At 37.8% G+C, this 12,141-nt stretch overlaps 1 protein-coding gene across 1 annotated transcript; it reads left to right on the top strand.

Moving 5' to 3' along the window:
- Nucleotides 1-286: 286 nt before the first annotated feature.
- On the top strand, nt 287-11,810 carry LOC120492914 (uncharacterized). The gene is given in 6 exon segments (XM_089119127.1): nt 287-1,370; nt 1,372-1,445; nt 1,971-2,997; nt 9,767-9,843; nt 10,387-11,086; nt 11,088-11,810. Coding segments are annotated over 6 exon segments (2,304 nt in total). The 5' UTR covers nt 287-1,341; the 3' UTR covers nt 11,485-11,810.
- Nucleotides 11,811-12,141: the final 331 nt, after the last annotated feature.

Here is a 12,141-nt window from a genome sequence, read left to right as displayed (position 1 = left end):
AATTCATTCAAGTATGGTTCAATAAAGTTCCCGACCGACCCTCAGTTATTCACTTTACTGACCATCTCCAACCAGAATCACTTGTAAACAAGTTCCTCGGTCGCTGAAGATCATTAAGTGATGTGACGTCATCACCGACACCACATGGCTCTGGGCGAAACCAGAGCCGAAACCAACTGACAGAGCTCTCATCAGCGTGCAGTCATTAGCCTACTGTTTATTTTGTTGTAGTGTTATTGTTTTTGTCGATCTGATTCAGCGATTCGAGTCTTCTGATGTGAGTTGATCGGTTTACAGAGTTTTGTAGCCTACATTTACCATAAAACACACGGTAACGTTACTCACACGATCATTTCTGGATTGTTATTTCTGATGCGTCAAGTTGAATAATCATTTAGTGTCAGGTTTGCATTTAGTTTTAGTTTAGTAGTTTTGTGTTGTTTAAAAATATGACTAAAATAATATGTTTATACCGAAATTAGGCCTATGTAAAATCAGATCTGGAGCAGAGCTGCTGATTTCATGTCAATAGTTTTGTTCACCTCATTCATTGTAAACTGCCACTTTCATCAGCTCATTAGTAGGCCACTGACACAAACTACACCATTATCACTTTTAAAATTGTATTCCTTCTGTTTTATTTTAATGTATTATTGGTATTTGAAATCTTTTAACTGACAATTTTATATTTTGTCGTCCATTTGTTCATGGGACAGGTAAAATAACTTTATTTGTATTGTAATAGAGTGCCAAAGTGATGACCTAACTTTGTAGGACAACTCAAGCTAGCTTCGCATGGGTTCCCTCGATCGAAAAGCTATGCATTTTCCCCATAGACTTTTGGAAAATTGCAAAAAAAAAAAAAAAAATAAGATCTGGGTTCAACAAAGAGTTGTGACCCTTACACGTTTTGTCTATCAAGATAATCTTTACAGGTTAATCCAAAATGTATACATTTTGAAGCCTATATAAAGTTTAAAAACCCCACAAGTAGGTTATAACTGGTGTGTTTTATATCATAGATCAAAATGTGAAAATATTTAGAGGCTTTAAACCACAGACCTTTCAGGTGATTAATTTAGCAAAAACCAATGGACTTTAGAGCGAGGGAACCGGAAGTGCTAAAATGCTAATTCACTTCCTCGTTTTGGCCTACAAAGTGACGTCATAAATCTGGCTCTCTATTGTATCCATCTATGAAAATGTAAAGAAAACATTGATTGATTAAAATGTGTGCAATAATGAAAACATCAGTTTGCTAAACTGGTCATTTTTGGTTTTAGCAGATCTGCTGTTCCTGCTACAGAACTTGAAGCTCCTCCCACAGCAATTCACCTATAAATGCTGGATCATTCCCATCAAGTGAAGAAGACAGTTGAACATGGAGAACATGAGTGATCCAGAACCCTGCCGAATAGAAGATGAAGATACTGAAGAACAAAGAGGTTGGTGTTTATTCTTAATTCGTCGTTAATAATGAATGAATTTTAAATTTATACAACATGTAGTTAGAAAAGTCACAAGTGCTGTGAAATAACATGGTTAAAGTATCAAATAATATACAGGACACTGGAGCCTGAAACTGAAATGTTCTTTTATATCTTTTATTTTCCAACAAAGTTATTAAAATAAAGTTTTAAATGTCATAAATTAAAGTTAATGATAGACTTCTACATTTTGTTTTTTTGTAAAAGCGGAGACTGGATTCAATTGACTAATGCTTATAATGGGATCATTTGAAATAAATTTTTCAAAATATTCGAGAGATTGTGTCAGAAACATGAGATTTTTGCCTATATATAATATTGTATTGCAGTTGTCTATGTTCTGGTGTTAGTCATTTTTTATGACATTTTCTTTTTAATTTTTTAAGGATAAACAGAAAATAGACTCCCTCACGGCTCTACATAGGATAACTGGTTTGGAGAATGGGTGAATGAAAATTAAACTTTTTTTTAAATTCATTTTAGGCTTTATTGAACAGAATGAGGAGAGTGAAGAACTGACTGAAGGCGATGAGAAACATCATCATGTCAAAATGGGAGAAAAAACTTTGAAGAGAGCCAAAAATTCTTGCCCTCAGTGTGGAAAGAGATTCCCAAACAAAATAAGTCTTAAACTTCACATGACAGTTCATAGTGGAGAGAAACCGTACACATGTGATCAATGTGGGAAGAGTTTCACACAAAAAGGACACCTTAAAGGACACATGAAGATCCACACAGGAGAGAAGCCGTACACATGTGATCAATGTGGGAAGAGTTTTGCACAAAAAGGAACGCTTAATGAACACATGAAGGTCCACACTGGAGAGAAGCCGTACACATGTGAACAATGCGGGAAGACTTTCACACAAAGAGGAGCGCTTAAAGGACACATGAAGGTCCACACTGGAGAGAAGCCGTACACATGTGATCAATGTGGGAAGAGTTTTGCACAAAAAGGAACGCTTATTGGACACATGAAAATCCACACTGGAGAGAAGCCGTACCCATGTGATCAGTGCGAGAAGAGTTTTGCACACAAAAATCACTTTAAAGTACACTTAAAAATCCACACTGGAGAAAAGCCGTACACATGTGATCAGTGCGGAAAAAGTTTCACACAAAAAGGAACCCTTATTGGACACATGAAGATCCACACTGGAGAGAAGCCATACACATGTGATCAGTGCGGGAAGAGTTTTAAACGTGGATTGAGTCTTAAATCACATCTACGTATTCATTCTGGAGAGAGATCGTTTTACTGTGATCAGTGTGGGAAAACTTTTTTTTCAGAACTATCCCTGAAGGGCCACCTGAAAGTTCATACAAAGGAGAAGCCTCACATGTGATTTTTGTGTGGGAAGAGTTTTATTTAGCTAAGTGCTTTAAAATCACACCAGAAAATACACAGTGGTGTGAAGAATCACATGTGATTTGATTGTGGGACAAGTGTGACAAGAGATTCAGTCAGTCAGGAAACATGTAAAAACATCATCCACACTGGAGAGAAGCTGTGCGTGTGATCAATGCGGGAAGAGTTTCACATGAAAATAAGCCCTTAATGATCACATAAGGCCATGAGTACATGGGATCAACAGTGAGTGATCAATTGTTAAAACACTGAGAACACTTGCAAATTCCTTGTTCTTTTAGCTGCATGTGTAATACACTCATAATTTTCATGGAAACTGTTTGTTTCTTCGTTTTATTAAAATCTTTTAATAACTGTAATGTTGACTTATCAATGTTTTAGCTTTAACAAATAAAATTTACCACGTTTTTGATCGGCTCACGGATGTTATGGTACTATTATGTTACTTACTGTTGTTTCTTTGCTTTGTGCTACTACAGAAAACAAAAACAAATGTAATTTTTACATTAAAAAGGTAGTCCAGGCAAGTAAGTAAATCCTATATTAGTTCTCAATTCAATGTTGCACTATTCTTGCATTTTCTGACCGGAATACATTTAGCACAGCAGGCAGTAATATAAGGAACTAATGTTTAATTTATTAGGATGTTAAAACCTGACCGAATTTGTGTTTTATTGTGTAGGCTATGTTCAACGCGTTCTCATCCTAGGGCGTCATGTAGTGGCGCTTTTGAAATTTCGTTTAAATCAAACGCACATGGCACCCTTCAGCGTCAATATAACACGCACAGAGCTTTGTTGGGATATGGTTAGGTTTAGGGTTACACCACTAGGAGGCGCCTTCTGGCCCATATATATCGGTGTCTCATGTTGACGCTAAAGGGTGCCATGTGGGGTTGTAGACGAAATGTCAAACGGTGTCAGTATGCCTTGGGATAATTGCCTTGGGGTAAAGTGTTTGGAGTGATTTTTAATTTTACATCCTCATTTCCTTTCTTTGCTTCTTTTCCTCTCGCTCAGCTCCACCCCCCTGTAGGATGCGAGGGAAGGCTGCAAGGAAAGAAAATGAGGACTGCCCTTATTAGTTTGGTTATTTAAGAAATGAATAATAAATAATAATAAAGTTAAGATTGTTAACTGAGTATATTTTTCCCGAATTTTGTTACTTTGACCATCAGCCGGACAAAGAGATGAATGAAGCAAAAGTCAATTGGACACGGCAGAGCTTTTGATGCTGCTAATGGAATACTTTAATTTATTTCTTTTATTTATTTTTTACAGCTGTATTACTTTAAATAGGTCTGTATTTAATAATTTTAGTTATATATGTAATAATTCCATGTTTACTCCATTCCTTTTTAACTTCTGTTTGATGTTAGGTTAAATGTTATTTTATTTATTTTTTCATTTTATTTTTTCTGAAAGCCAAATAGTAAAGAGGGAGAAAAAAAGATTACTCAGATATTGAAGAAACATCCTTACAACTTCTGAAAGTGAATAGCAGTGTTTGATTGAAACATAAGATGTTATTTTAAGAAACTGATGGTGATTGACTGTTTTATGTCTGTTTACTCATCTTCGGTTCAACTTTCATATGGATCTGAAATGATCAACCAATAAAGCAACAGTAGCCACGCCCACCAGAACAGAGAGGACCAATCGGATCACAGCTTCAGTAAAACTACAACACTGCACAGAGTCTGAGAGAAGAAAAATAAAAACACTCAAACATTAGTGCGCTCAATCCTCATAAAAGGCAAAAAGGAAGTAAAATAGATTACGTAAATATACATTTTATAAAAATATATAGGCTATGTGATTTTCCTATCATTAATCATTGCCTTGAAATTACCCTGGTATTGAAGTACCACCAAGTATTTTACTTCTCTACATAAATTCATATCCATTACTGAGAAAAAAAAAACACTCTGAAACTACTGGGCGGAAAAACGAACACGCAAAAACGTGACAGAACCAGCTGAAGCTGAAAGTAAAAGCGCCCTCGAATTCTTATTCTGAAACTGCATTATTATCCTATTCTTATCTTAAGTCAAACCTCGTCTGTGATTATAATAAATTCACGTATGGTTCAATAAAGGTCCCGACCTTCAGTTATTCACTTTACAGACCATAGCCAGTAAACAGCTGTTGCTGAAGATCATTAATGTGTGGTGACATCATCACCGGCACCTGACGAAACGAACTTTTATCCAACCCCCCCCCCCCCCCCCTTTTTTTCTACACTCACAGAGCCCTTGAGATCTTCATGCCCAGTGTGAAATGTTTTTGTCGTTATGATTCATCGACTCCAGCAGCCCGCTCTCGAGTCTTCTGAGGTGAGTTGAGCTGTTTACAGAGTTTCATATTTAACATGCTAGGCTACTAAACACGGGTAATTTCTGCAATGTTTTCATTGCGTCGTTTCAGATGTTTGCAAGCTATAATAAGAGAGGGGGTAAAATCTCTCCGTGGCAGGGACAGCTGCCACCGAGACCTGTCACTCCACCCGTCACCGCTAGTGGCAGCTGTCACTCGACCTGCCACCGCTATATGCGCCTGTCACTCGACCTGCCACCGCTATATGCGCCTGTCACCCAACCTGCCACCGCTATATTCGCCTGTCACCCAACCTGCCACCGCTATATTCGCCTGTCACCCAACCTGCCACCGCTATATGCGCCTGTCACTCGACCTGCCACCGCTATATTCGCCTGTCACTCGACCTGCCACCGCTATATTTGCCTGTCACCCGACCTGCCACCGCTATATTCGCCTGTCACTCGACCTGTCACCGCTATATTCGCCTGTCTCTCGACTTGTCATCGCAATATTCGCCTGTCACCCGACCTATCACAGCTATACGCGCCTATCCCGTGATCTGTCACGGCTATATGCGCCAGTCCCGCGACCTGTCACGGCTATACGCGCCTGTCCCGAGTCTTGTCATGGCTATACGCGCCTGTCCCGCGATTTGTCCTAGCTATATTTGCCTGTCCCGCGACCTGTCACGGTTATATGCGTCAGTCCCGCGACCTGTCACGGCTATACGCGCCTGTCCCGACTCCCGCGACATGTCACGGTTATTTCCGCCAGTCCCGCGACCTTTCACGGCTATAGGCTACTATACGCGCATGTCCCGCGACCCGTCACGGCTTTATGCGCCTGTCTCTCGACCTGTCACTGCTGTATGTGTCCCGCGACCCGTCACGGCTATATATACGCGCCTCTTACGCATGGTTAAATAAATCTAGATATGGGCTAGTTAATATTCTATGCAGCCTATTCTACACAATATAGTAGTAGGCCTAATAATGATTATATTTAATATAGGCTATATGCTGTTTGAGAAATATTTCGAAAAAAAAGAAACTCCTTTTATTATTATAATTAACCAATAATTAGCCTATTAATAATTTGCAAATTTCCCCACTGTAAAATAAAATAAAACAATCAGGTGAGCTATCATGATTTCTGGAGCGCGTCTCATAAATGAACTGAAACAAAAGCCTATCTAAAGCTTGAAATATGCAAATGTCCACTTTAAACGAATTAAGCAAATAACGATTATACAGTCCGAAAGGTACATTTCTCTAAAGCGCAGAGAGATATGTTTAGCCCACACTATAAAACAGTTTATTTAAACAATAAAAATCCATCTTTATTTTTAAGACACATTAATTATGATTAGCCTATAAATCACCTATAAATCAGGGCTCAAATCATCTGTTAAATCATTTGCCTCGTCCCCCAAAATGTGCCGCATGATTCAACCATGCCTCCTGTTGCAGGAATGCGGGATGCATTGCATTGTTTTTAAAATCCTTTTTTTAAAATGGATAATTTCTTGCATTTTCTAAAAAAAAACTAGGCCTACATTTAGGCTACTTTTATCTTTAAAGTCCATTTTTAGAGGAAAAATCTCAGTAGGCTATACTAAGCGAAAAAAATCAAATAAAATAAAATAATAATAGCACAGTTCAAAAACTGTAAAAGATTTGGTTATAAGTTATAAATAATTGTATGTTAAACTATTACTGTCTTCGGTGAACTCTAGTAATAAACGCAAATAATAATTAGCTATCAAAATCCATTTAGCTACATAGGCCTAAGACGCTTTTATCCACACAAAAAAAGAACAGAGCAATTCGTCAAATGTCAGTCTAGACAATAATAATGGGCTAAGATTATAAACACAGGTTTTTGACGCATCCAAGTGGAGCGCGCATGCATGTCACTGAGTCGCAGCCGCAAACACTAGCATGTTCCTATCAACAGTGGAACAATTTAAAATAATCTAGCATTTCTGGTCATACAGAAAAAGTACATTAGCCTATAGGCTACATAATACATTATTTGTAACTACTTTTATTTGTGTAAACTCACAATAACAAGAAAACGGTGTATTTGTAAAATAACAAGAACACGGTGTGTATTTGTAAAAATAAAATAAAACAATCAGGCGCGTTTTTCTTTCATCTCCGGAGCGCGTCTCATAAATGAGCTGAAACAAAAGCATATCTAACGCTTGAAATATCCACTTTTAAACGAACAAATTCGAATCGAAAGCAAATACCGTCTGATTATACAATCCGAAAGAGATATTTCTCTCTAAAGGTGCATCCTCTTCACAGCGGAGATGGAGATGTTTAGCCCGTCACTAGAAAACTGTTTATTTAAACAATAAAAATCCCTCGTTATTTTTTTATTTTTCCATATTAATTTGCGAATATTTTAAATGTTTAATAAAGGCAAAAAGTCAATGTTATTTATATTTTGTGCACAAACACTTGGATATACGTCAAAATCTTGTGTTTGTTTGTGATAATCTCAGTATTATTATTGTCTAACCTGTATTATGACTGACATTTGACGAATTTCTTTGTTTCTTTTTTTTGATAAAAGCGTCTTATAAATATCTAAATATGTAGCCTAAATGTAATAATAATAGCCTATTATTTGTGTTTATAACTTTAAATGAGTTCACTTAAGACAGGAATATGTTAATCATAAAACAATTTATGAATGTTTTATTTTTATAGGCCTATAACTTTGTGTTATATTTATTTATTTTTTGTATGTGAAGTCCTTTTAAAAACAATGCATCCCGCATCTAAATAGGAGGCCTGTTTGAAATTAATCATGCGGCACACTCTGGAGGAGCCACAAATCCGTGAGTACGGATTACAAACCCGTGAGTACGGATTGCGAAAGCGTGGGCACGGTTTATCAAGTTGGGTACAGATTGCAAAAACTGAGGGCATGGTTTACAAATCTGAGAGCACGGATTAGGAACTCGTGGGTACGGTGTATTAATTCGTGGGCACGAATTGTTAAACCGAGGGAACAGTAGAATTCGTGAGTAGGCTACAGTTTATAAACTGAGGGGACGGATTGCAAAACCGTCACCTCGGATTGTTTTTTTTTCCCCCCCCCACAGGTGACTTCCCGGGCTCCGTAAATAATATTGCGTTCATATTTTGGACTCATCTTATTTTTTTATATAGGCTATGGTTTATTAATATGATTTGTACTGAGTTTGGTCTTTTAATATCACAGTGCACTGAGCCACGAAGCGTTTTTTCACGTTAAGCGTTAGAATGTCCTGAGGGACAGGCGCGTAGCCGTGACAGGTCGCGGGATAGGCGCGTATAGCCGTGACAGTTCGCGGGACAAGCGCGTATAGCCGTGACAGGACGCGAGATAGGCGCGTATAGCCGTGACAGATCGTGGGACAGGCGCGTATAGTCGTGACAGGACGCGGGATAGGCGCGTATAGCCATGACAGAACGTGGGACAGGCGCGTATGGCCGTGGCAGGACGCGGGACAGGCGCGTATAGCCGTGACAGGTCGGGTGACAGGCGAATATACCGGTGACAGGTCGAGAGACAGGCGCATATAGCGGTGGCAGGTCGGGTGACAGGCCAATATAGCAGTGGCAGGTCGAGTGACAGGCGAATATAGCGGTGGCAGGTCGAGTGACAGGCGCTTATAGCGGTGGCAGGTCGAGTGACAGGCGCATATAGCGGTGGCAGGTCGGGCGACAGGCGAATATAGCGGTGGCAGGTCGAGTGACAGGCGCATATAGCGGTGGCAGGTCGAGTGACAGCTGCCACTAGCGGTGACGGGTGGAGTGACAGGTCTCGGTGGCAGCTGCCCCTGCCACGGAAAGATTTTACCCTTACTGTATAATAATCAATTAGAGGCAGGTTTGTATTTAGTATTAGTTTAGTACTTTTGTATACTTTAAAAATATACCAAAATCACTTCTAATTATTTTAAGTCAGATATCTGTGCTGTTGATTTGTTTCAGCTGTATGCTGAGGTGCTGATTTCATGTTCACCTCATTCTCATTCATTATGCCGACGTCTTCAATTACATGTACTGTCACTTTAAGCTCATTCATCGGTGCTGCTGTCAGACTGACACAAACACCATTATGACTTTTTAAATCGACAAGATATAGGCTTCATCATTTCATTTTACTCTGTGATAAACCACATTTCATGCAAAACAACACATCTAACAAAAACAAAAACTAAGCTATAAATTTAGTCGAACTGAATTGGTGTGTTTTTTTGTTGCTCACAAATTTATTTATTCTGTTTTATTTTTATTTATTATCTATTTTTATATTAGAAAATAGAGTCTTTTAATTATGCTCGGCCCTATATTTATTTCAATTGTTCTATTTCTTTGTCCATTTGTTCATATGACTGATAAAATAAATTGATTTGTTACTTTATCCATCTATAAAAATGTAAAGAAAACATTGAATGATTAAAATATGTGCAATAATGAAAACATCAGTTTGCTAAACTGATTCTTTTTTTATTTTAGCAGATCTGCTGTTCCTACCTCAGCCATTAGACACTTCACCTATAAATGCTGGATTATTCCCAGCAAGTGAAGAAGACAGTTGAACAAGGAGAACATGAGTGATCCAGAACCCTGCCGAATGGAAGATGAAGACACTGAAGAACAAATAGGTTGGCGTTTATTCTTGATTCATCAATAATGATTAATGAATATTGAATTCATAAAACTGAATTACTGGACTAAAAGAGCTGTGAAATAACATGGTTAAAGTATCAAATAATATACAGGACACTGGAGCCTGAAACTGAAATGTTCTTTTCTACCTTATTTTCCCAAACAAAGTTATTAAATAAAGTTTTAAATGTCATAAATTAGACGAGTTACTGATACACTTCTACAGTTTGTGTGAAAGCTGGGACTGGATTCAATTGGCTAATGCTTATAATGGGATAATTTAAAATAAAAATAAAAATTACTTTAAATAAATATTCAAGAGATTTTGTCAGAAACATGATATTTGTGTCTATATATAATATTGTATAGCATGTTGTCTATATTCTTGTGTTACATTAGTGTTAACTTAAAGGCATTTCATAATTTTTAAGGATAAACAGAAAATAAATTTCCTAACAACTCTACATAGGATTACTGGTTTGAGCAATGGATGAATGATAATAACATTTTTTAAAATAACATGTTTTAATTAATTTTAGGCTTTATTGAACAGAATGAGAGTGAAGAACTGATTGAAGGAGATGAGAAACATCATTGTGTCAAAATTGGGGAAAAAAACAAAAATTCTTGCCCTCAGTGTGGAAAGAGATTCTCAAAGAAAATAAGTCTTAAACTTCACATGACAGTTCATAGTGGAGAGAAACCGTACACATGTGATCAATGCGGGAAGAGTTTCACACAAAAAGCACACCTTAAAGGACACATGAACATCCACACAGGAGAGAAGCCACACACATGTGATCAGTGCGGGAAGAGTTTTGCACAAAAAGGAAACCTTAATGTACACATGAAGATCCACACTGGAGAGAAGCCGTACACATGTGATCAGTGCGGGAAGAGTTTTGCACAAACAAATCACTTAAGAGAACATATTAGGATCCATACAGGAGAGAAGCCGCACACATGTGATCAATGTGGAAAGACTTTCAGAATAAAAGGAAACCTTAATGAACACATGAAGATCCACACAGGAAAGAAACCATACACATGTGATCAATGCGGGAAGAGTTTCACACAAAAAGGATCCCTTAATGAACACATGAAGATCCACACAGGAAAGAAGCCGCACACATGTGATCAATGCGGGAAGAGTTTCGCACAAAAAGGAAACCTTGACGGACACATGAAGGTCCACAGTGGAGCAAAGCCATACACATGTGAACAATGCGGGAAGAGTTTCACACATAAAGGATCACCTTAAAAAACACATGAAGATCCACACCGGAGAGTATGTAACATGTGATCAGTGTGGGAAGAGTTTTACACATGCATCCAGTCTTAAATCACATCTACGTTTGCACTCTGGAGAAAGACCGTTTTACTGTCATCATTGCGGGAAAACGTATTTTTCATCATCATCTCTAAAGAGCCACCTGAAAGTTCATACAAAGGAGAAGCCTCACGTGTGTTCTTTGTGTGGGAAGAGTTTTAGTCAGCTGAGTGCTTTAAAATTACACCAGAAAAGACACATTGGTGTGAAGAATTACTTGTGCTTTGATTGTGGGAAGACCTTTTATATTGATTTTGAACTGAAACGGCACCAGAGAATTCACAGTGAAGAGAAAAATTTACTGTGATTTGAGATTCAGTCAGTCAGGAAACATGTAAAAACATCATGGGATCCGCACTGGAGAGAAACCGTGCATGTGATCAGTGCGGGAAGAGTTTCACATGAAAATATGCCCTTAATGATCACATAAGGCCATGAGTACATGAGTATTCGAAAGAGACAACAGTTGTGAAAACTCTCTGAGAACACTGTTGTAAATTCCTTGTCCTTTTAGCTGTCTGTGTAATATTCCCATTATTTTAATGAGCAGTGTTTTTTTATTCAAATCTTTTAATTACTGTTATGTTGACTTATCAATGTTTTTGTCATTGCGAATAAAATTTGACATGTTTTTGATCACCTCATGAGTATTATGTTACTACTAACACCCTCACTCACTCGAGCTGTCTTCTTTGTTTTATCGAGTTTACTGATAACAATGATTTTGTGGTGAAGTAATGCTACAGAAAATGGCAAATGTAATTTCTACATGAAAAATGTAGTTCGGGCAAGTAAGTAAATCCTATTTTAGAGCTCAATTCAAATTTGCGCCATTTTGTGCATTTTATGATCAGTCAGAAAACGATCCGTCATTTAAGAAAAAAAAAAAAACCCATTACCATCTCAGAGATGTGCCATGCATTGCGTCATCACGTTGAAAAGGTACACTTTTTCTGTGTACTCC

Source organism: Pimephales promelas, chromosome 2 (assembly GCF_988280905.1).
Source record: "Pimephales promelas chromosome 2, fPimPro1.hap1.1, whole genome shotgun sequence".
Classification (NCBI taxonomy): domain Eukaryota; kingdom Metazoa; phylum Chordata; class Actinopteri; order Cypriniformes; family Leuciscidae; genus Pimephales; species Pimephales promelas.
This window is presented reverse-complemented; position numbering and strand designations above follow the sequence as displayed.